Source organism: Syngnathus acus, chromosome 6 (genome assembly GCF_901709675.1).
Source record: "Syngnathus acus chromosome 6, fSynAcu1.2, whole genome shotgun sequence".
NCBI lineage: Eukaryota > Metazoa > Chordata > Actinopteri > Syngnathiformes > Syngnathidae > Syngnathus > Syngnathus acus.
Window position 1 is genome coordinate 4,299,603 of NC_051092.1, and position 24,932 is coordinate 4,324,534.

Consider the following 24,932-nt stretch of genomic DNA (forward strand, 5'->3'; position numbering starts at 1 on the left):
CCATCTGTCGCTGGACATGTCTGCGCTTCCGCCCCGTGCCTGTGTAGCGCACGGAGTTCAAGGGGCGTCCAGCTTAATTAGCATCATTTAATTGGCTCTTATGGAATGTTACGCCTCGACAATTAAGAACTCAGAAAGCAAGAGTGAAGGTGAGGAAATGGGCGAAAACAAAAATCTCCCTCTGGCCTTAATAAGCTGCGTGTGTGTGTGTGTGTGTGTATGCGAGTCTGGATGGTGATCCCTCTTTAATGTGGCTCCTCGTGTATTGACTTTGGGCCCCCGCAGCGCTCCCTCCTTCCCCTTCCAGCTCATCTTCGCACCAGGCGCCGCTTGATTTGTTTTCTCGCCTGCACTAACCCAATCAAACTGACTTTTTATATATACGTTGCTTTGGACAGCTGTGGGCTAGTAGGGACTTTTATGGCAATAGCAAAGGACCCGATGGGTTTTGTATTTAATACAGAGTCGTTGTTCAGGTAATGGTTAGGAGGTGTTGATACCTGATTGTTTTCTTTACGGCTTTACGGAAACATGGCGGAGACCAGAATTTGCCATTCCGACTGTCTATTTGTTGGTCGATGGGGCAGTTGTACCGATGATATGAACTCTGCCTAGCAACTGGTGTCATGCAAAAAGCATAATGTAAACGAGAATCTTCTGAGAAATCTGGGGAGAGTTAAAATAAATAAATAAATAAATAAATAAATTTAAAAAAACTCTCTGACTTTGAATGTGTATGACTTTATTAGGCCTCAGCCAGCAAGTGAGGTGGGTGTCGAGTGAAAGTTGAGTTGGGTTTTGTTAGCGCAAGTTAGCTTGTGTCAGGGCTAGCTGTTAACCGGCTAACCGTTAGCCTCTCCCGCAGCCGTTGCGTTTGAATGTTTACGAAAAAAGTGATGACAAGCATGGCTGTAGCTAACCTTGGCCATTATCTTCCTTTCATAGCACTATTTTTATTTTCTCTTTCAGGGCTCCCCTGCCAACACGATCACGTTGCTGGACTCCACACAAGCAGGAGCGAACCATCGAGCCAACCCATCTCTCTTTTCCACCCTCACCTGTCCCGAAGCACCTCCCGAGCCTCCCAGCCCTCGCTCCGTGGTCCCCTTCCCCTCTTCCCACCACGTCTACGGAGTGGGTGCCGGCTCCCTCCCCCAGGGCTGGGAGCGAGGAGCTGGGCGACCCGCTAGACAAGCCCTTAGAGAACGATGCGGAGGGCGTGTGGAGCCCCGACATCGAGCAGAGCTTCCAAGAGGCCCTGGCTATCTACCCGCCTTGTGGCCGGAGGAAGATCATCCTCTCTGATGAGGGCAAGATGTACGGTACGCCCCGCCCCTCTTTCACTTTCACTTTCACATGGATGACAAAAAGTATTTTACACACGTGCACGCACATCGACCTACTTGGGTTCCCAGCACAGCTGTCACTTCCACTCAGTCCCACTTGCATTGTGAAACATCTTGCAAGTCTGTTTAGAAATATATATTTTCTAATCTGATGAATTGGAAGGTGTCGTGGTTCATGATTACCATCCCGACAGTTTTCTTCTTTTTGATATTTTCTTAAGACAGGCAGCCAACTGATTCTTGTTAATGAAGGTATTAGAATATATAAATAATATGAATAAATAAGAATAAATAAATAGTCATCATAATTATTCTACGATGTGAAGAATGTTTTTCTCTTCGCTTTTCCATTTGACCAGCTCAGCAAATTCAAATAATGTGTTAGCGCCGCCAAGCAGGTGTCCGCAAAGGTAAGCCGGCGTTCATTCATGACATGTCGCTGAAAGACATTTGCCACCAAATGGCCTTGGCATGGCGTGTCCTGTCTTGGACGGATCCGGTTGTTGGAAAACGCATCGGTTGGACACGAGTATTGGCGCTATCAGACGAGCTCCGTCATCGCCTAGCGTTGGGACGGCGCCAAAGCGCTACTTGAACACGTAGCATTGCCACCATACCTTGACAAGATCACCATGGACGGGCTGTGGGGGGGGGGGTTCTTTGCCACGGGGATAAAAGGTTCCAAGGGGAAAGTGCGATGGTAGAGTGGGGAAAAAAGCGGAGGGGTCCGGTCTGGGGGAGGGTCGGCCATCGCACCGGGGAGCACACTGGACTTCCAGGAATGGCATGTGCACTTGGTCGTCCGGGGGTTCAAGGCAGCTCAGCTGTAACCCTAAACCAGAATAGACGTTTACCCTTTGAGCGCCTGGAGGGGAGGGCGGGGGCAAATAAACACCAAGGTGGACAGTGGTTTCTTGCACAGCTCACCCACACCTGTCCCCTCTCTGTACACGAGCGCTATTTCAGGGATTTACCTCGTCGTCACCTCCCTCTTTGAAAATCATTCTACCTCTCCAGCTCTTCTTACTTTTCAGTCCCCCAAGTTTCCTCACACAACCGTTTCCCCGAAGCTGACCAGACGCTTCATCGTTTGTAGCCCCGCCCCCTCCCTCGCAGTTCCGCAGGTGCTCGCTAAATCACCATCTAAGGTCACCAAGTCGAGTCAGTCAAGCAGCCGCGATCAATGCAAAGCCACTTTGGCGGTCTTTGGTCGTCTCTCGGGGGGCGGCCAAATAAAATGTCTACCGGGCGATGAGTTGCAAAGGTTACCTCGTGGCCTTCCGCTAGCTAAATACGGACTCGGAGACAAAACAGCAAAATAACAATGCGACATACTCTGAATTTTAGGCCGAATTCCCGGCTGAGGAATGAATGCCTTTCTCTGGCACAACTATGACATTGAGTCTCTCAGGGCGGCATCGTCGGAGGAATGTGGGCTGCCTTGTAGCCATTGTGAATTCCGTAATTGAAGGGAATGTTTTCAGCTCCCTTGTCATACATTTGCCGCATTCTTCCCGGCCCTTGAGCTCATTACTCAGCAGGCCTATTAGCTGACGGTTTCGAGGATATTGTGGCGGTTCCGTGCGCCCGTGGTAATTCGACATGCCGTCCCGCCAAGGAAAACATTTCCTGCCTTGTGTGGCTCTCACGCTGGAGTAATAGAAAGAAGAAAAAAAACAGTTGGTTGTCGTGTGGAATGTGGCGTATGAAATGAAATGTTTGTTCGCCTCCGTTCAAGATGCGTTATTCGCTCGCTGACTCGGGTCGTTGCATCCTGTTTGATGCAGCTGTTTGCTTTGGTCACACTTGAGTCGCTAACAGCTGTGAGAGCAGCTCTTATCCGGGATTTGGACCGTTTTGTTCATGTGGGATAAAAAGGAGAGAAGGCTTTCCTTGCTCTTGTGAATCAAGTCAAAAAGCTGACAGGATTTTCACACAGTTTTGTAAACAAAGAATATGCGCGCCGCCAAACGTTATCCCGCTAAGCTCCTTCGCGTCGCCCGTTATTCCATTGTTGTCTTTTTTGTGTGCTGATATAAATATGTTATACGGCTCTCAAGGGGTTCTCATTAAAAACGTGACGTAAAGGTCAGTGGGAAGCAACGGGGAGCCCTTTCGCTCGAGTGTAAACTTTGCCAGTCAAGTGAGAGATTCAACGGCAGTCTTGACCTGGTGCCGCTTGAGCGAAAGCATCAGGAAGGCAAAAACAACCTAATTTGGGTTAGAATTGGACAGACCCAGGAATTTCCACCACTAAACTTATGGCTACTACTGGATATACAAAAAAATGCGGAGTTCCGCAGGGCAGCTTTCTAGAACCATTTGTAAAGTTTGTCACTAGACTAGTATTCAAAAACGCAAAGTAGTTATTCTTAGTAATAAATGAATGCAAAATGAAAATAAACTACCAAATCTTTGATGCAATTAGGTACATATTAATATTATTACTCATCGTTCGAAGCATATCAGTCACCCTGAAGATTCTTGCATCATGGCCACTGGTGTGTTTGACTCATTGTTAGCATCGACATGACTAGCGTCTTTTCGGAGAACAAACAAACCTCACGGGGGTGAGGGAGGGAAATCACACTCAACCAAGACATTCCGTCAGCCTTAATGTGATCTTCCACTGAGAGCAGTGGAAGGAAATCTGAAAAAGGCACTTTGCATGTTTTGATGTCAGATTTTGCTTCAGATTAGTTATGTTCAGATGTATGGTCTGCAGGGTTTGCACAAACAGGACATGGACCTGTGGGGCAATGTCGGAGCGGCAGATGCAGAAGTCAGTATATTGGAATGTCGGGAACGTCCTGATCACGCTGGGCCATTGAAGTAGATTTATGACCTGCCTGGTCCAAGGATTGACTGCGGAGGGGGACACCAGGGTGTGCCCTTACTGACTCCGTCAACCTACACCAAAATGCATGATGGACCGAGTCAGAGACACCACTGTACAGTCGGTATAAAAAGTCTACACATCCCTATAGCAATTGAGGCTGGTGACTTTTTGTATCCACTGCATAATGTAAATTGAATCAAATTTATTTTTACGTGGAAAACATCGTTGGTTAGTTGATAATTATTTTTGGTTGGCAGCCGTTTGGTAATGTGCAATACCGCCACCTATAGGATTGGAGTGGAAGTCATAAAATTGCAAAACCTCCTACACGTCACACCGGGTTGGCACAAGTCGCTTGCCTGGCTAATTCTCACTAGATGATCTCAACACCGAGTGAATGACTCACTTCTGATCTCGTGGGTGTGTCGGAAAATATTTTTAACGGGACCTTCCCCAAGCATTCGGCCAAGAAGTGGCGAGCATCTGATACGAGAACAAAATCAACACGTATTATTGCTTTAAGTCACTTTCCAATCTGGGCCCCAGTTTTGTATTGCAGTCTTTCTATAAAGTCCCTTCAGAGCATCATTTTTAGAAACCCTTGTAGTAATTCTACACTTGTTTGTGGGTTCGCTCTTTTGGCTAACAGATGTTATATTAGCATCAATCTAGAACTCTAAAAACTTCCTGCTTCTTTACCTGAAGGATCATTTTAACTTATAAGTTTTCAGAACGTTCTTTTTTTTGTTTGTTGAAGGCATCTGGTCTAGTCTCGTGAATCATATTCCTGATTTTGTGAAGATGATGGGGCTGAAAGGGAAGCGCATGACCGTTGCCCTCCGGCGTAACTGGAGCCTCTCGGGCGAGGGTGACTGCGGCGAGGGGAACGAGGCCAAGATTTACTGTGGGCGTAAAGGCCTATTCCATAAACATTGACACACACACGCCAGCTGCCTGGCAGTGTCACTAGACTGGGCGCCCTTTTGGTGCGGTGGCCTGTGCTGTCTGTCCCGGGTCGGGTCCCGAGGATCTGATAGCCGCCGCGGTCGGTCGCCACCTGCTTGGCCAATGTGAGCTGTCTGTCATTAGTGGACGTGCGCTGATCCGCACCGGCTGCGTCAGTACAAGTGTGGACTGTCACTCTTTGACACTAAAGCCAGCCTTCACGCAGGACACGTGTACTTGGACGTATATATCTTGCAACAGACCAGCGTGTCCAGATTTTATTCTCAATGTCGCACACAGAAAAATTGACTGATGTACCATTTTGAAAATTCGGCGACTTTTATTAAAGTCAAGTTCAACACAAGAGCCACTCAATTGAGCTGGTGTGACAAAAATTAATTATTCTATTTAATTATGTCACCACTTTGTTTATTTTTATTTAATTTATTTTAATTTTATCTTTTATAAGAACATATTTCCATTCATTTTAATGGGAAAATATTTTTGAGATACAAACGGATCGTCATAGTGACTCTGCAGTTACACAAGGGAAAATTGTTCATACCGCTCCGAATTGCATTTGGTCCTCTGAGTATAAATGAATATTCACATTATCTGTAAAAAAAAAAAAAAAAAAAAAAAAAGTGAAAGCAAAGATGCATCTTAAAATAGTGTTGTTTTCATTCCAGGACGTAACGAGCTGATCGCACGCTACATCAAACTCCGCACTGGAAAAACGCGGACCAGGAAGCAGGTGAGTCCAACCATCCCTATTTTTGAAGCCCTTTAGAAAGTCCTCCCCTGCTGAGTGATGCTCCCTTGGGCAGCCGCCATCCCGATGACTGATTCGGGGCCAGCCGCCCGGCCTACGGATGCAATGGGATCGCGCGTTGGCGCGTTTTCTTTTTTGCGCCCCGTCGCTTGTTAGAAGCGGCGAGAAGCTGGGGAATACGGCCGTGCGGGTCGGGCGAGGGATTTGCAACGCTATCCTCAAGCGTGGCATCTGATACGCACGGCCTGATGTAGTGGTGGCAATGATGGATGAAGATCAGCTAAGTCATCTGGCACGGTCGCTGTAGGAGGGCTGCTGACGGATCCGAGGCGGACGACTTTCTTGACTTGAAAATGAGAGGACAACTTTTCCGCTCTTGTCAACATTTATGAAATGCCACTAACAAAAAATGATTGCTACTTATTGGCTGTTGAGCGGTGCAACTGTGGAGCTTCTGGATGATCTCAGGATGATCTGACTTGAAGCCATAGCACCTGCAGTTTGACAAAAGTCCTTCAAAGTCTGAGGCTGACCGTTTTGTTTGCATTTGAGACTTTTATTAGGTAAATACTGGTCATAGATAGTTAACTTTTTTTTTTTTGGTGTGTCCTCCAGGTGTCCAGTCACATTCAGGTGCTTGCACGTCGGAAGGCCCGGGAGATCCAGGTGAAGCTGAAGGTACGCTACGTGAGTCAACCTTTATTTCCTTACTTTTCTTAATTATTATGAAATAGCAGATGACAAGATGTTTCCAACACACAAAAAGTAAGTTGCAGTAACATATCTTGATTATTTTTTTATGATTCATTTTTTATTTATTAGTATTTATTATTATATATTATCATTTTATTAGATATTTGTTTATGTATTTTATTTTATTTTATTTTGTCCTGTTCTTGCTATGAAGAAGGGGCATCGCTTTCAGTCCTAATGGAGCGTGTCATGTATTCACATTCCAATTGGCCGATTAAATTGCAGCCTCTAATTGAGGTTTTTAATGGTGACGTTTCATGAAACTTATTTCAAAAATCCCCGAGGCGTTACCGTGTACAATTATGAGCACGCCGAACAAACCACAATTGTCAGGGAACAAATGAATCCCCCCGTGTTATTTCCCCCCCTCAAGCGATGACCACTCCAAAGTGTTCCGGTGTCATCCCAGTCCCTCCAGTACTTTCTCAGTTTGCATTTCTCCCTCACATAGCCGCTTTAGCAGCCGGCAGCGGGACGCTTCCTTGTCATGCGAGCCTTCAGCTGGCTGAGCCTCTCATGAGTCACGGGGTTAGCCAATACGACGGAGGGGCGATTTTTAAAATACTCCTCTGCTGTAACTGAGATCTGGAGCGCTGGCAGCCCCGCTCCCATATTTCAACGATGAAGAATGCGTCGGGTGGCCTTGCCGTTAAAGTCCGCTGTGCTTTCAGGAAACCACGGCGGATTTGGGCAGAGGCGTATCGCATTGCCACAAAGCACAGGACAGACGGTTGACGAGCAGCTGACGATGTTGTTTTGTTTTTCTCTTTTTAGCGACATCTTTTTCGTTTTCTCCCGACCGTAATGATTATATCACCTCGTTACCTGATTACTCCTCCAACATAAGCTCCTTGTCGTCACCCCGACAAAGCAATAAAGCAAAGAATATCACCTTATCTTCACCTGCGCCGCAAAGTAGCTTCCGGCTCTTCGGCGCCCCCTGCAGGAGCTCCGCGCCTACTGAGTGCTCCCCCGTTTGCGTTACTGTGTCCCCCTCTCCGTCCTCCTTCCATAGGACCAGGCCGCCAAAGACAAGGCGCTACAGAGCATGGCCACCATGTCCTCGGCCCAGATCATCTCGCCCGCGGCCTTCCAGAACAAGATGGCGCTCCAGGGGCTCTCCAGGTCGGCTTACCCCACGAGCGGTGGGGTGAGTCGCTCGACAGTAACCATCAAAAACACATTTCCTCACATTCCACTTTATCTGAGCTACTCTGCCCATTTCTTGCAGTTTTGGCACGGGGCTCTCCCAGGACAGCCAGGAGGCCACGAAGAGTGAGTGAGCCGCTCTTGGCGTTTGTCGATCGTATCATCCGCGTCTCATCCGATCCGCTGAATGCGCATCAGATGCATTTCGGATTGGGTGCGCAAATTAGAGCGCCTGGGTGTAAATGATAAAGTCAGCTGTCAGACGTCAGGCATGCCGCCGTGCCCCCTGCGCCTTTAGAGGTCAGGCGGTCCAATTAGTACATGAGACGGGGTCGCGAGGCAGCCACGGTTCCTGACATGCCTCTCTCTTTCTCTTCTCCCTCAGCATTAAGCCCTTCTCCCAACAGAGTTACGCCATGCAAGCGTCCGGCCCGGCGCCCATAACAGGTGGGTGTCGTTCTCTTCCTCACTCCTGTCGTGTTGACAGAGCGCCACGGCGCAGGCAATATAATACGTGATGATCGTAAAGACGCGGCCGCGCCCGTCTTTGCGTGTTTTGCACTCAAAGCGCCCGCTGTCTTCCCAGGTTATGAAAGCACTGCGGGGCTGTCCATGTCACCTGGTGCCCCCCCTTGGCAGGGGAGATGTATCGCCGGCTCCAAGCTGCGAATGCTGGAGTTCTCAGCTTTCCTGGAGCAACCTCAGGACCCGGAGACTGTGAGTGGACAAACAGTTGTTGACCATGTGAAAGTCTTTCTAGTCTTTGATTCATGTACTTATCACTGGCGGCGCTAGAAGGGGGGCTGTGGGGGCACTGGACCCCCTGAAATTTGCTTGGACCCCCCCAGCTGACTTTTGGGTGTTATTTTTTTGTTTTTAATTATTTGGGGGGGGGTTTTACCCACCTGAGAGAACATACTATATCAGCATTTTATGAGAAATTCTCTTTTTTTTTTGTTTTTGTTTTGCAGACACCTGAAATATCCTACATTCACTGAAATTTAATGTGACTAACTTTTTTTTTTTTTTGCCTCCCCCAGTTCAACAAACACCTTTTCGTGCACATCGGCCAGTCCAACCCCAGCTACAGCGACCCGTACCTGGAGTCGGTGGACGTCAGGCAGATCTACGACAAGTTCCCCGAGAAGAAAGGAGGCTTGAAGGAGCTGTTTGACAAGGGGCCGCACAATGCCTTCTTCCTTGTCAAATTCTGGGTAAAACACTTACACTCATGTGTAAATGAGCTGCAATGGTTTATTTATTCTACTAAATCCTTAAATTGGAGCCAGGCAGTCCCTCCCAAAGTCATGAGGGTAAAGTACAATACGTGCTCCTGCTAATGTTTTCTCGCACCTGTCGGCTGTTAATGGTCCTCACTGGCTTGCAAGAGTTGCAGTTAGAGGACATTAAGGACAATTCAGACAGTTAGCACAATGACCCGGAAAAAAAAAAAAACGAGGCATTGATGCAGAGCTCGCTTTTGCAACGTTTGTATTTTCCCCCCTGATGATGATGATGATGATGATGTGTTACGGCAGCCTTGGGGAGACTGGCAGCTCTGAACTTCACCAGAGGAAATGTGAGCCCGGCCACCTGTCCCTGTGCGATTACACCCGGTCCAACACTTTTGCGCCCCCTCGCCCCCCCCCCCCCCCCCCCACTCCCCCTGCTCATCCTAATGTACTTATTTATAGAGCAGCTCCACCCCAAAACACACATATATGTGAGAAGGGCCAAAGAGCAAAGCGCGATGACCGAACTCAACTTAAGACGGTGACAGATGAGACTTTTCGCAAGTGTAGTCTGCGGCCACGTAACTGCCCTAAAACACTTTATATAATATATATTTTTTATATATATATTTTTAATTATTTTTAAGTACTATAATATTTAAATAATAAAAAATAAATATATATATATATATATGTTTATATTTTATATATACGTATATATGTATATATATTTTTTTTAATAATATACGTCAAGACTACGTTTGAGATTAGATCAATTCACCAATTGATGTAGTAGTTCAGTCATCAATATATAGTCTGCAAATATTCCTGTCAGGTGACCACGTCTCCCCAAACTGTCCTAGACAAGCTTCAAGCCATTCTAGCGACAAGGAATTAACAGATTATCATGTACGTGTCTTGGCGAGAAGTGTGGGGGGGGGAGATTCTTACTGAGCCAATTTGCCAGCCTACATTTTGTTTTTCTCATAAAGCTATTTTTGATATCGATAAAGACGTGAGAGATCGACGACGGAACATCAAGTGTCGATTGCTGAATCGGAAATAATTCAACGTCATGTTTTGCACAAACTTCGCCAGGATAGACTCCAGCTCACTTTTTTTTGAAAATGAACAAACAGACGCTTTGAGCTCATTGTAAAATATACAGAGGTGCCGACCCGTTTGCATCGCAAGGTGTCGTGAATGTCAAGTTGAAAGCGCCGCCTCGCCTTTTCATGCCTGCCAGATGGCTTTTGTACGTATGGGGTTACCCTTCTCACATGTTGGACTTCCGCATTATTTATCGCGGCGGGATAAAGGACATTTGTGAGTGACAGCGTTTTGGAAGTGCTCTTAGGCGGGGCCTTTGGGGAAGGGCAGCTGGTCAGATTCCCCGCTGGCATTTGAATGAGAGAAAGACGAGAGCCGTCATGTGTAGATCATCGGAAAAAAAGACTGTCATAAAAGTGAGCAGATAGAACTGGAGACTTGGAGTGTGAACCAGAGAAAGGGATCAGTCAGTCAATGAAATTTTAAGTCGCTCCCTTCCCCGGGGGTTCACCTAAGCCACGTTTTCAGCAAGTTGCTGTTTGCTTCGGCGGAGCGCCATTTTCTTGATCGCTCTTAGAATAGTAGCGAGAAAGTACGTAGCTACGTCATGAATTCGATAACAAAAATAAATATCTGGAAACAAGCGACGCAAATGGCGTGAAATGGCCTCTCTGGCTTCAAACAACAAAAACGAAAATCACCTTTTCTTCACCCTCATAAAGACACGCCATGACTTGCGCTGAAATACAGGTTGGCATGGCGACGGTGACAGGCAGATGACCCGCTACTAAAACTATGGCATTCCAAATTGAATTTCCCACAAACGCCCCTGACGGCCACCGGCTGGACCGCCTCCCTCCTCCCGGCCCCTCCCCCTTCCCTCTTTAGCGCCCGTAGCCCTGTCCTAACAGATTGTCGCACGCTTTTGAAGTGCCCGGGGAATCTGATTTGAGCCGCCTCTGCTAAATTGTTGCACAGCCGGCCGGCCCGGCGTGATCTAATCAGCCAATTGTATGCCGCTGATTGTAATTGGATGAATTCCCTCGCAGGCCGTAAGGCGGGCCGCGACGCTTGGGCGAGGGTGGCCGGGGCCTCGGGGATGAAGACAAATAGCGGAATTACAGCGGGTCCAGATGAAGACGAACGGGGCGATGAAGAGATGAGGAGGATGAGCAGTGTCTCCATGGCCCATTAGGAGGCAACGGGGTGGGGCTGAAGGCAAAACAGGCCAGCTGTCAAAGTGGCAACGCACCTCAATCACGACCCGTGATCGGATTACGCTCCAACGTGAAGAAGCATCTACATGCGCTCAACTTGGAGGCGCGAATTGACCTTAAGAAATCTCATTTTTTAACATTTAGAGTTTACGGATTTGGCTTTCAATTGGTTTAGCGCTTGGGACCATTGCAGCTGCATCCAAGCACCAATATGAGATTCGAAATGGGAACGGCCTGGCCAATAGGAAAGTAGTAATTGGTGTCAAGGAAATATTATCTCGACTGATAACAAAATATTCTATGACCAGTTTGAAATGCTGTTTTAATTTTTGGGGCATCACCACTTCTATTTGTTCCTCAAGTGCATTTAGAGTCAAAATTGCACCATCAGCAGATCCAAAGGGTTGTTACTAGTTAATCCAGCCTGGCAAGACGCGGATCTCACAAGGAGGCATGTAACATCTTTGGAATCTTGAGGTTGCTTTGGCCGCCTTATTCAAGGTCAACTGGGCTCGGCACTTTGAATGCCTTGTGGCTTTGCAGAGAATTACTCTCCAGCTTGATTGAGCTGTTAGATTCTTTGTCCGACTGACTCGCACCACTTGGAGGAAGTCTCCAGGAAGTTCTCTTCTCAAAAGACGTTTGATGTTGTTCTGGGTGTTGGAGGTTTTTTTTGCTTATCAAACTGAGTCGGACCTTTTGTTCCTTCCGTGTAGGCTGACTTGAGTGTGAACCTGCAGGACGACAGCAGTTTCTTCTACGGTGTTTCCAGCCAGTACGAGAGCTCTGAAAACATGATCATCACCTCGTCCACCAAAGTCTGCTCCTTTGGCAAGCAAGTGGTGGAGAAAGTGGAGGTAAGGAGAAGTCACTTGGGCAGCTTATCCAGAAGTTGAGATACGAGTGTTTTATGCTGTTATTTATTTCTTTTATTTATTCATTTATTTATCTATTTATTTTATTTATTCATTTTCATCCTATGTGAAAATACTGTCGTTGATTCCTGCAAAGACGCTTAGAGTAGGTGTGAAAGTCTTCTTCGTTTGTAACTGCGTGTCTGTATTATACTGCCCCCGGTGGCCAAGTCACACACAACAGAAAAAGTCACAATGAACTAATAACTCGTATTAAATTTGTGCATTCTCTTAACATTTGTTTGTTCCAAAGTGCAAACATATGTAGTGTTAGTTTCCTAATCAAAAAAACACAAAAACAATGTTTGATTTGACTCTGCACATTTTATTACTTTCAACTTCCCAGTTCAAAACATTACTAAAGTTTCACCCCGATAGCAAATCAGTTATATTGTCCTATTTCTTTTCGGGGCAAACGATTTCAAATCAGAAAAGCGGTTTTGTGTTTAGTTTCAAGAGTCCAGTGTAATTTCTAGGACTGAGCTTCTCATATCCCCAAGTGAGAGCCAACAACTGCTACATGGGCAAGCGCTAAATCACTCGTGTTGTTTGCAGCCAGAGCGCAGCGGCTTGTGTAATGCGCTTAAAGGGTGTTGCTTTCCACTGCAGACAATCGCCACTTGTCCCGCTCAAGTCCACTTTCATTCTGGCCGGACAGCATTTTAATACACCGAGCTACCAAATCTTGAATCACTCAAAGACAGTGAGTGCACGCGATGTCATGGATTTGTGGCGGATTCCAGTCAACAAGCACTGACCTCTGGTCAGGAAGTTGACGTGAGGGAAGAAAAAAATTCCCTCGATGACTCACCCTGACTCTTCCCGTTAAATATACACAATGGAGGCCCTGCCTCCACCTGCTCCTGATAGATTATAATATACAATAGAAACACACACACACACACGTATACACAGTCGACCTCATCGTGACACTTACTGGCATCATGATCTGATTATTCTTGTCATGAGAATTATGTTTATTGTCACGTCCAGCGCTATATGCTACATTACATACGCTTTATTGCATTACACTTATTACACTTCATCACGCTCGGATGCATCAACGCACACCATTTTTTTTTTTGCTTCAAAATATATTACTCTTCTGTTTACCCTTGAAATTGCAAAATATATTCTCACCTAGGTGACATGTTTGTTTGTTTGTTTGTTTGTTTGCTCAGACCGAGTACGCCCGCTTCGAAAACGGCCGCTACATGTTCCGCATCCACCGCTCGCCGCTGTGCGAATACATGATCAACTTCATCCACAAGCTTAAGCACCTGCCCGAGAAGTACATGATGAACAGTGTCCTGGAGAACTTCACCATCCTGCAGGTAGGCACACACCTTAATGTACTGATACAAATAATCGAACAGTTGTAACTTGGACTCAAGATGGCGGCGAGCGGGCTTCAAAGACACTGGTGGCTTGCATTCCTCCTGGCACAACGACAAAGGCCATATTGAGCCCACACGGCCGACGACATGACAGCATGTCATTAGGCCTCTCAATGGACTGATTGACTTCCTATTGACTGTGAAACATGCACACACACACACGACACAGCACAATGTGTCCGCGTACAACAAGCTGTGTATTTGGCATCAGACAATTGTGCATATTGTGGACTAACAAAGCGTGTGCTTGTTTTATGCTGCAGTGGCAGGGACATAGTGTCTCGTCTAGTCTATGGGTGGAGACTTTTTGGGCCTTTAGAGCCACCGTAGTTATCGCCTTTTAATTCTACTCTGTGGAATTGCGCCCCCCCCCTTCCAAAATTTTCTCTCACGGGGTAAGCCCCATCTCTCTTCATGCAATTAAGTAGAATGCAAAAAATTGAAAATTTCAGCCACATTTTTTTGCTTCAATTTGATGAACATTGTGCTGCTCTTTATGACCACCTGGGGGCAGTATAAAATGGCCAAATGGATATATACAGTGCATGAAGACCTCAGTGCTGCAAGAATATTAGTCATTCTTTTCAGAGGATAAAGAATATATGCATGTGAGTATTGTATTTTTCATCTACATGTGTTGCGCCACTGTTTGTGTTCAGATATCCATTGCTTGAAGTGTTCTAACACAGCGACAAATTAAGATTTTGTTTTCTTGTGTTTCATGTTTAATACATTGAACCATAGAAGATCGCACTCTCCTTGTTACCTTCCCGCACAGGTGGTGTCCAACAGGGACACCCTGGAGACCCTGCTGTGCGTGGCCTACGTCTTCGAGGTGTCCACGAGCGAGCACGGCGCCCAGCATCACATCTACCGGCTGGTCAAGGACTGACACCACGACGGCAACTTTGCCGCTCCTCCGCACAAAGACGCGCTCCTCGGTGAGCTTCAGGCACGAACGCGACCCAGCTCGAGGAGCGCCAACATTTCCCAGGGACGAAACTACTGAGGATTGCCAAGACCAGGAACCGGGCTCGGTGTGCGGGACAGTGACGGGAAAGGACCGTAACGCACTGGGGGTCTCCATACCAAAGCCTGGCCTTGAAAAAGACCTGCATGAGAACGTTGCCATTGGTGTTTTCTTTTTTTAAAACTGATTTTAGTAGCGCTTGTTTTGCTTTGTCATGCATGTGCCAGGAGTTAGGCTGACTCAGGGTGCCACCTACTGACTGAAAGATGAATGGCACACGTAACTGAAAATGTTGGCAGAAAATTGCACAACCCGTTTTGTTTTTTGTCCCCGTGCCAATCACGTGTGTGCGATTTGAATCATATTGTAAACCTGCCACAGATAAGAGAGAGCCTGACTCCGTGATCAATCGTAATCACCTTTTGTGTTTGTGTGTTTGCTGTTTGAATGTCTCGTGTTGTCTTAAGACTCCCAACAACAACAAAGGCACATAATGATAATAATAGTCATGGTGATAACACTGCTACCTTGAAGCACAGGACAGTTGGGTTTTTATCTGGATTGCAGAGGTCGTCGACTGTCTCGTGTTATTTGCCCTGAAGTGTCAGATGAAAATATAAGTGTTTCTTACGAAAAAAAAAAAAAAGACTAGTGGTGCATTTTTGTTTGCAAAAAGGCTTTTACAACTAAAGGCCTTTAAAGCTTTCTTTGCCATGATTACATTTTGGATTGTATTCATTTTTAATGTTTTATTATTGGGCATTTGCGTTACTGCACTTATTACATTAAACGTGAATGTTTAATACACTGCCATTGATTTGGATGGGTGCGGATGAATATTGTGTAAATCAATGGTTGTAGCAAACGATTTGTTTTTTGTTAGTGTATTAAACACGTTTAATGTAACATGTACAATTTTTATATTGATTTGATTCGCAACCAGATTAGTGGCATCTTTTTTTTATTTTAATTATTATTGCAGCACACAAATGCATTCAGTTATTTGAATTGTGTTTAGGCAGTAGTAGGTATACACCCATGGCTTGGTTCTCCTCCTCCAGATGCGAGTCATTGACCCACCTAAGAGGTGTGTGTGTGTGTGTGAGTGAAAAAGATGCCCACCACTTACGATACTCTGTTTTCCAATCACGCGAGGGGCACCATGAACGTCGCATGCGGCTTGCTGACGCTTTTGCTTGTCGCGTGGCGGGCCGAGTCGCGCTGCTCGCCAACTTCTTACTACAAAAACTGCTGGATTCGGAGTTTCCCTGGAATCGTCGTGGACACGAAGGCCTCCGAGAAACGAGGGGCTCGGTTGCTCAGGTCTTACCGGGAGGAAGGCGCGCTGACATGCAGCCGCAGTTGCTGCTTAACGACAAATGGTGAGTTGCAAATCAACAGTGTTGCGTTCAAGTTGTATTCTCATGCTCGGTGAACCAACAATCTGTCTTTTCTTTGAGCGTCCTGTAACGTGGCGGTGTTTCACTTCGACGCCACGACAAACAACTGTTGCCACTTGCACTGTCCAACTTTGGAGAGTTGCCTCATCAGCCACAGCGCTGTTGCTGTCCTCTACAACGTCACTCTTGGTAAGTGTATACATTAAATATATAGAAAGACGCATTTTTAAAATTTAATAATATTGTGCTGGAGTAACGTAAACCATTAAGCCACAAACATGTACAACTTATGCTTATTGGGTTCGCGCAAAGATCTAAACGTGGGGAACAACTCGTTCAGGTGTGGATCCTGACTTGTTGGTGTTTGGCAAACACCTCGCGTCCAACATCCGCGTGGGTCGCGTCAACTCTTCTGAACTGCTTCCCTTGGACAAGCGACAATTTTTCCATCCACCCCCACCTGTTGCCACCATGAAACCAACCAGCACCCCAAAGACCACCAGGAGACCCTCAACAGTCACCCCGAAACCTCTTTCATCATCTGCCACCACGTTCCAGTCAAGCGTACCTCCTCCATCCAGTTTAGCTTCAACACCTACTTTCCTCTCCACAATCACCACCACCTGTCCTCTGACTTCTTCAACGTCCACGGGCGGCATCAACAGCAGCGATCTGATGTCGGTCAAAGAGCCAGGCGAGAACAACTCCACCACCCAAACGTGGATTCGAGACCGAGGCACCAACAATCCGAGCAACCAAACACCGGTTAAAAATGGAGCCAAAAACGAGCCGAGCACCAAGAGGTCATTTCAAACGGCAGACATCGATGATCCAAGCACCCACACATCATTCGAAGACAAAAACAACAAGTCAAGCGCTCCGACGACATTTCAAGAGTCAGACACCGAGGATCCAAGCACTCAGACCTCAGTTCGACAGCGAGTTTCAACTCCGGACGGAGAGGACACCTCGGCGGATTTGGGACCCGGGTATCACAGCCTGCCCGTGGTGCTGGTCACCTGTGTGGCGGCATTGCTGGGCTGTTTGATTTGGCTGGTTGCAAGCCGGAGGGCAAAGAGGAGGAGGATGGAATGCCATCGTGCGTCCGGGACAAGAGAGACCATGCGTCTGATCAAGTATGATCCGAAGGTTTGAAGGCGGGTCTGATCTGGAGGGCTGTATTTAGTCGCAAATCAAGCCATCTTTTTATTTTGGTGAAAGGACGCAAAATTACATAAATACATCAGATGGTGTTGGAGACATTGCAACAAAGTGATATATTTGCTCTCTGTTGCAACTTGTTACATCTTGAGCACTTTCTTGACGGCCTCTTTGTACTGCAGCACTGCGCTCTCGCTGTCGCCTTGGTTCTTCAGTCTGCTTACCGAGTCCTTGTACTCTTGCACTTCGTTTCTTTCCAGCAGACGCTGGCGTTCTTGCTCGCCGCCGTCCGGCTCGCGTAACAGCGTGTCCAAGATGTTCTTCTGGGACGGGCTGCCCTCCCACAAATACTCCTCCATGTCTGCAACCGTCTTGTCGGCCTCCCACGCCTCGGTTTTCTGAGAAAAGCAAAATATTAGTCACTTTTAGACTAGACGTCACAATATTTTTGCTATATTTATTAAGCACAGTGTTTATGCTAATATGAGCTGGCGAGCCTTCTGTTCCCACGAAGTGGGAAAGCCTGAACGCCGGATTTCAGCACCAAATGGAGGTATACGGTCACCTCGGTTGTGGCAGCTAACAAGTCGGCCCTTTGTGGGCTAGCGTTACAAAAAAACATCCTGACGCTTGCACAGGGACTGTGCCGGTCATTGTTTGCGCTAAAGGTCACCAGACGATTTACGACTCCCGGCCAAGTGCATAATGGGGAAAACCAAGATGCGCAGGTTGAGTGAGGCTTCTTGCTCAAACTGTATTTGCACTCACCCAGGACTCGTGGTAGAGGACAGTCAACAGGTACATGGCGTAGTCATAATTCTGTTGTCTCAGTGGACAGCTGAAAGGTGCAAAGAGAAAGTGAGTTTTTGTATAAATAGTGATGAGTGTGTGAGTGTTCACCTGTCGTTGGTGATTGTGAGGACGTCCGACTGTTTGCAGTATCGCTCCCCGACTAGTTTGATTATTTTCTTCCGGGCGTGTTCATCCAGGTTCAAACTGGACAGCTTCACCTGCGAAAAAAACAAACAAGGATGGTCACATGATCAATACCAATTAAGGCCTTGTTTTTATATTCATGGGTTCAGTGCGTTTGAAGGCTTGGCGGAATCAAATTAACCCGTAGTATGTCCCTGTATTGTACTGCCCCCTGGTGGCCAAGGAAGTGCACGGATGCGTGAAGACAAATACACATGTTGAATCTGTTTTAAAGACTTTTCAGTAAACAATTGCATTACCTTAGAAATAATAAACAAACAAAAAAAGTTTCTGGCAATGGAGAAAATTCATAAATAATCCATCACAAAAAATTACAATATGTTGATTCTGGAAGTGACAAAAAAAAAGTAAAACTCACTCGGAGATGAACGACACGAGCGGCGGGGTTTCGTATGGAGAGGCCAGCCGACACGTAGTCGCTGCTCTCCACCTGGATGGGGAAGTGCTGCTCACACTTGGCGTCTGTGTCCAAAGCGGACGGCCACGCATTGCAGAACGCTGGCGACACACGGTCATTAGGAGGAATTTTTTTTTTAAAATAAATAAGTCATCGTGCTTACGTTTGAGGGCTTCACAGTGTTTTCTGATTGCTGCTGGTGTCAAGTGGAGAAAGTTGGGAATCTGTTGAATGAGACAACACATACAAGTTTTTTGAGTCTCATGTCAAGATGGTTTGTTTGTGTTGGGTAATTTACAGTAAGTACTGATTCAAGTTGATTGTTACATGGGTCATGATTGTGTAAATCCCAGATGCATGGTGTCGTGGATTTTTTTTTCATCTATGCTGTTTAGCAGAAATGATCAATACCAGCTTCCCACCTTGAGCAGCTCCAGGTTGCCCTTCTTCTCTGGAGGGACCCCTCCTTTCACAGGGTAGCCCATCCTCACAGGTAGGGGCACAGCGGTGGCTCGGAAGGGGGTCGCTGCTGGGTAGACTGCCGTCCAGTCCTGGTCCACTACCATCTTGTCCGTCCTTGGTGGTCCTGCCTGAGAGCCCGACCGAGCCACACACGAAGAAAACAAGTTAACATCATGTTCTCAGGTTTCATGAAATCTGACTTACATCTCTTCTTGGCCTTTTGGTAAAAGTTCCTCTGTCGCCTCTCCCAGGAAAATCTGAAATGAATGATAATGGGGAAGGTAAAAAAAAAATCACACGAGAAAATTAAAAAAAGAATACCATTATTACAGTCAAATTTGAAATGGATGTCAAACCACGTGATTTGTCATAGCCTAACAAACATACAAAATATAAAAAATTATCTAAAAAAATTACATTTAATGACGTGCTGAGATTTTTTTACTGTCCATTTAATTTGAAAGAAAAAAAAAAAGTCCAATTAATGAGCATAAATAAAGCGGCGCACGAGAACAGCGTCGCGTTCGTTGCGTCATCAACGTGTGCCGAAGAAAGCGTCTGACATTCCCCCTCATCTGCCGCCTCAGATCAGAGCTGAACACATTGGCGAGACACGTTATTCATAGCTCCCTCTCTAATTTACAAATAGAAAAAGAAAAAAGGGATTAAGGACAACTAGACGCATATTATTTGTAGTGACCTCACCGTAGCGCAACACTTAGCTGAGCGTGAACGACAGCAAAGGCGTGTGCAATACTCACTTTTATTGCCACCCGAGTGTACAGGCAATGCCGTCGCGTATGTCAGCCTGTTTGACAAATGCGCTTGTCCAACGCCGACGACGTTTAGTCGATTTAAGGACAGCAGCATTGCCTTGCTTGCGTGAGCGGCCATGTTTCCCCAGTCACTACGGATGCCGACAAACGACAAACCTCATCTGCCAAATGGCGAAAGTGAATTTCCTCGTGTTACCGTTGTTAAGTGTGCATTACATACGAGAGGAAAAGCCGAACAGTAAGTGTCAATTATTGTCTGTCTGTAAAAAAAAAAAAAAAAAAAAAGGCGTTGTGATTCTGTCTGTCTGTTTGTCTGTCTGTGAGCTCTCAACCAGCTGTGATGTGAGACGTTCACTTGCCCTCGTAAAATGACATTACCATGGATCGTACTCGCTCTGTAACGTCCGCCGAACAACAACACTTTCCCTGTAAACGAGTCACGTTCAATACGGATACAAGTAATGAAAGGTCACCTTGTATGCTCGATGTTTCTCGCGGTTCAAAAAAGCAAACACGCGGAGGATTTGTGCGGAACTGAAAACTATCGAGTAACCTTGAACTCCGCATAACGGCCACGGTCGAGCTGCCAGTGATGCTCTTCAAAGTCCCGCGAACGGACTCCCGACTTAACGCATGTATGTTCTTTCTTTGTCACATTTTGTTGTTGTTAGAGCTAACACTGAATGTTTCCTCACAGTTTAATCTCCATATAACCATATTTGGATTTACCTTTCATTTAAATGTGTTTTTTTTTACTAGCCGGACTTGTGCCACAGTTGAGGATACATTCATGATTAAATCTGCTTTTGGCGCCGTCTTCGCGTTTGAAGGTAAGCCATTTTACCGAATGAACATGTATATTTTTATAGTTTTATTGGGTTAGAGGTCACAATAAAGGTGTGTAAAAAGTTTTAAATGTATTTATTTCGGTCTCAGTTTTGATGTATCACAAAAAACCGTCCTTTGAACAAGGGTGTGTCGACATTTTGTATGTCTACTGTATCTCAACTCTGCATTCATATCAGCTCATTTATTTTCCAGCCTTGGTGGTCATTTAGATGTGAATTCAATGTGCCATTGTTAGACACTCAATCGACACGATGACAGCAGTCCATGTGGTCCTTGTCATGGGTCCCTCAATAGCTGTGGACAGACGTGACTTTTTTTCCATAACAGCTTTTCAAATTGCTACCATCAACACACACACACTTGCTGTTTATATATACCTGTATGTATCAAGTTCAACGTCTTTTCAGAGACAAGACACTGATCTCCTGTTTTGTCCTCATCCATAGACTTCTGTTTAAATGTTTCGTGTCATTTAGAATTGCCTTTAGTGGAGCTTACGGTGAGTCCACGCATATTTCCGACGCATTTAAAAAACCGAGAATCATTTGTAAGCCATTTATCTTTAAGGGTAATGTTGAAAGATACATTTTAAATATTTTGTTTATTTATAAGCATTGTGCTTTCCATCTGTTGTATTTTTCATGGCCAGTGGAAATAAAGCCGGGTCCCCCTCATAATGAAGGGCCGGGCTTCTTTCAGTCACGTTATCGCCACATCTCACCTCTCCAGGTATGGACGCACATGGTGGCGGCCTGCCAAGTGAGCGCACATCCGCAACCGGAAGTCCCCCGAGATCGTCCTCATGACCTCCTCCAAGTGCTCCCTGCCCTCGGCAGACCCTCCCTCGGCTCCGTCTCTGAAATTTGGAGCTAACATGGGAGAGAGACGGGCGCGCTCCTTCCACATGACGTGCCACCTGCAGCGGGACTACGGCACCAGGCTGGGGGGCTCCTTCGCCCGCTACAGCCCCAACGGCTACGCCGGCACCAGCCTCAGTCTGGACCAGGAGACGGATGCTGAGGATTCGCCACCCGTGGCCGGCGGGGGCCTCGTTCCCGAAATGGGCCGCTACTCTCCTATTTCACTGGAACTGGACCCCGCGGCGGTGAATAATGAATCAGGCGTCCCCCGCTGTCCAGCGGCCAAGGACCGGGCGGCCCTGCAGATCGGCCACGACCAGCTCCCCGCCGCCTCGGCACCTCTGCCGCGTTCCAGCTGGCTGCATCGCCACCAGAAGGAGTTCCAGCGGCCGTACGTCAAGACCAGCATGCAGGGCGATGTTTACAACTTCCTGGAGAGACCCGCCGGACTGAAATGTTTCCTCTACCACTTCCTCGTGTAAGTACCACTCATCAGACCTTTAGTAAATTAGTTTGCTCTAAGCAACTCTTGTGGCACACCGCAAAAAATCCCAAGTAATGACAATCCTATTTCAGTTTCATCTCAAATGTTCTTATGTCGGGCGTGATGGGCGGATGCCTGGTGGGCCGGCGTCTTTGGAAGGTTGATTTTATCTTCTGATTGAAGCAGGAAATGTATTGGTTGATTCAAACACCGGTTTTGATGATGCTTAGAATTGATTGCGAGTTCAATCAATAACTCCTTGTCGGTGCGCATTGATGTGCAGGTGGACCTCATTTTGTGGCCGCTCTGCGGGTACAAATGCTTGTTCGGGGTTTGTTGTCCCTCTCTTGTTAATTACATCTAGTACAGTATTAGGTTCTGTCTCTCAGAAACAGAAGTCTTGTGTGTGCGGTGAGCTCATTTAAAGAGCCAACCAGAAGCAGGTCAGCATGATCTGGTACACCATATCCAGTAACTCCTGGCCCGGCGTCTGCCGTCTTGCGCTGCTTCGTCCCGCTGTCAATAAATGGGCGGCCTCATGCATGAAACATGGATGAGCTTCACTTTAAAAAAAAAAAAAAAACACTCTTAAAAGAAAATGTCATCATGTGAATGCGAGCAATGTTTTGGTTTTCGCCAGTGTGGTGACGGCGACCTGGCGGCTAGCGTCTCACTTTAACAGGATGCGGCTGGATTAGCGCTGCTGTTGCTCCACATGAAGACTCAACTGGGAATCAACTCCATTGACTGTTTGATGAAATCCCAACAACCAAAATAGATTGCAAATTTTGTAGTCATGTAAAAAAAAAAATGTATACGTTGGAAGAAAGGAAAAAATACATCGTCCGCAGATCTTTGATTTACAAGATTAATTATGACGCCTAATCCGACTGTATAATCCATAGCAAACATTTTCTTTCCAATTTAACAGAATGTTACAGTAAATTTAATTTAAAAATTTCATTCCAATTATTTTATCTTAACATTCTGATTTAAGAAAGCAAGGAATTTTTTTTTTCCTGTTCATGTTTTGTGAATGTATCGGTCGAAAAGTGATATCAAATATCCCAATTAGTTTGGGTGCCGCTCACTGCTACCCTTTTTTTCACCCTGTCATCAAATTTGATCAACAATGGAAAGCAAGCGCTCATCTGCGTGAAACCGAGCCCCAAGTGAGAAAGGAGGACTCCGTCCTCCCTCTTCACATATTATCCCCTACCTGTTGGCAGTTAATGGAAACACCGGGCTACCTCTCATTTCCATTGTGTGCCGCGTTGCCGATGAACCCCCACCAGCAGTAATTGAAGCTCAAATGTTTCACCCGGACAAAGAAATAAGAACCCGAACCCGCCCGATCGCTTGTCGATGGCTATCAGCGGGGAGGGGGGGCTCTTGAATAATTGGCGGGGGGCCGAGAGGGAACATAAAGGCTCAGATTGTGTCGCTCATGGCGGCCCTTAATAGGCCTGCTGCGCGTTAAGATGAGTCGTCACTCAATCACGGATCGGACGGACGCGTTTTCCACCGAGTCGAGAATACCATTTTCAAAATAGCCGCCAGCGACTGAGGAAACTCAACGCCACACACACACACACACACACACACGTCTTTGGGAGATTGCGTGCAGACAACCGTGGCCCAGAGATCACATTTGGACACTTCCCTTGAGTCTTTTACATAAGCGGAGGGAACAAACTGTGCAGTTATGATTCCAACTGAAAGCATAATCCGACCCTTGAACTCATTCGGACGCCTCATCTAGCACTCGGCTTTCTCCGTACTGAACGACACGATTTTAGCCGTGATAACCTCATTTGCTGTGGCGAATTCCAAAGGTTGGCGACGGACGACACACCTGTCGCCCTTCCGTCCGTCCTGGCCAAAACGCGGACGCCCAGATGTTGTCTGCAATACTTGCTTTAGGGCTTTGTGTAATTATAACCCGGCAGATTACTGAAATCAGCCTCCGGGCTTGAGCCTCCTCCTCTGTGCGTATGCACGTATGCAGAAGCAAAGCCATATATTGCATATCTACTTCGGAGAGATTACGTTTGTGTGGGCCGCTTCCATTTCTTGTCGGTAAGTTGATGGGATGTGTTTGGAGTCGCTCTTACGTATTCATCGCGGCGGCACACGACGCCAAAAGAAAAATAGCGCTTATTACCCATATCTCATTAACTTCATCAGTGTCTTGACTTCCCGTGAATGAAATAACAAACTAATATTGCCCAATTAAATCCATCTGGCCCAAACAAGAGAATTTCAAGAGGTAATTTGAGCAAAAAAGTGTGTAATAATAAGAATATGAAGCTAATAAGCGAATCAGAAGCTCTCGGCTTCAAAACGTTTGCTGACCCCTGTTATAGAGATTCCTCAGAGGTTCTTTCGGCTGGAATATAAATAAACGAGGCAAGATTATCGTATCAGATCATTAGCGCTACCAAGGTGACTGACCGAGAGCAATATATTATTTAAAAAAAAAATGGGTTCAGCCATTTGCATTCTCAGTGCAGTTCCACTTGTAACCTTGGCCCGCTTGTTGGCTCCAACCTGTTCATTTATTTCCCCAACTATTAGGTGGACAAGATGATGGTTAAGCCAGGATAGAATAGCTGGCTTGCAGGCTGATGTGCCGTAATCCGTCTTTAAGCTCCTCCCATGGATGGGATGGCGATGGCTGAGCCGGGGGGGGGGGGGGGGGTGCTCTGTCTCCGACATGCTTGCTCAACAGTCATGGCCGGGGCAATTTGTGTGCGTTGAGCTCCACCATAGACATCTCAGCTTCTTGTTATGATGGTGCGTGTTTATATCAGAGGCCCAGTGGAAAACATATAGCAAAATATGAAGAGTCTAAATTCATAATAGCCTAAAAGGATTGCAGCCAGAATATAAATTAAAAAAAAAAACTTTAAAAAAAGTTTGGCTTATCAATACCTTTCACTTAAAAAAAAAAAAAAAAAAAG

At 46.3% G+C, this 24,932-nt stretch overlaps 4 protein-coding genes across 9 annotated transcripts in view; 3 read left to right on the forward strand and 1 right to left on the reverse strand.

Moving 5' to 3' along the window:
• The first annotated feature begins 1,191 nt into the window (after positions 1–1,191).
• LOC119124350 (transcriptional enhancer factor TEF-3-like) lies at positions 1,192–15,496 on the forward strand. Of its 2 annotated transcripts, none has more exons than XM_037254234.1 (11): positions 1,192–1,317; positions 5,820–5,884; positions 6,518–6,589; positions 7,671–7,805; positions 7,887–7,930; positions 8,190–8,251; positions 8,391–8,521; positions 8,845–9,018; positions 12,020–12,160; positions 13,399–13,551; positions 14,393–15,496. In XM_037254234.1, exons 4-11 carry the CDS (start codon positions 7,704–7,706, stop codon positions 14,504–14,506), a joined length of 921 nt encoding a protein of 306 aa, XP_037110129.1. In that variant the 5' UTR covers positions 1,192–1,317; positions 5,820–5,884; positions 6,518–6,589; positions 7,671–7,703; the 3' UTR covers positions 14,507–15,496. The 2 variants fall into 2 exon arrangements, with proteins under 2 accessions (XP_037110129.1, XP_037110130.1); XM_037254235.1 differs by lacking the exon at positions 1,192–1,317 and adding an exon at positions 5,161–5,302.
• A 240-nt stretch (positions 15,497–15,736) lies between these two features.
• Positions 15,737–17,383, forward strand: LOC119124345 (MANSC domain-containing protein 4-like). Its single transcript, XM_037254223.1, has 3 exons — positions 15,737–15,966; positions 16,045–16,173; positions 16,325–17,383. The coding sequence occupies exons 1-3, from the start codon at positions 15,747–15,749 to the stop codon at positions 17,137–17,139; spliced, it is 1,164 nt and encodes a 387-aa protein (XP_037110118.1). The 5' UTR covers positions 15,737–15,746; the 3' UTR covers positions 17,140–17,383.
• Positions 17,166–19,918, reverse strand: mrps35 (mitochondrial ribosomal protein S35). The gene is made up of 8 exons (XM_037254227.1): positions 19,762–19,918; positions 19,205–19,257; positions 18,961–19,128; positions 18,702–18,762; positions 18,500–18,639; positions 18,046–18,155; positions 17,914–17,983; positions 17,166–17,543 (listed from the first exon to the last, which is right to left on the reverse strand). Exons 1-8 carry the CDS (start codon positions 19,892–19,894, stop codon positions 17,286–17,288), a joined length of 993 nt encoding a protein of 330 aa, XP_037110122.1. The 5' UTR covers positions 19,895–19,918; the 3' UTR covers positions 17,166–17,285.
• kcnq1.2 (potassium voltage-gated channel, KQT-like subfamily, member 1.2) overlaps positions 19,904–24,932 on the forward strand; it is an 82,200-nt gene continuing 77,171 nt past the window's right edge. For 4 of the 5 annotated variants that reach the window (XM_037254211.1, XM_037254214.1, XM_037254213.1 and 1 more), the window contains exons 1-2: positions 20,375–20,606; positions 21,355–21,963. In XM_037254211.1, coding sequence (XP_037110106.1) covers positions 21,428–21,963 — 536 coding nt within the window. In that variant the 5' untranslated portion in view covers positions 20,375–20,606; positions 21,355–21,427. Of the gene's footprint in view, positions 20,015–20,374; positions 20,607–21,354; positions 21,964–24,932 lie in introns of those variants that run through there. The other variant, XM_037254212.1, reaches the window with a different exon arrangement.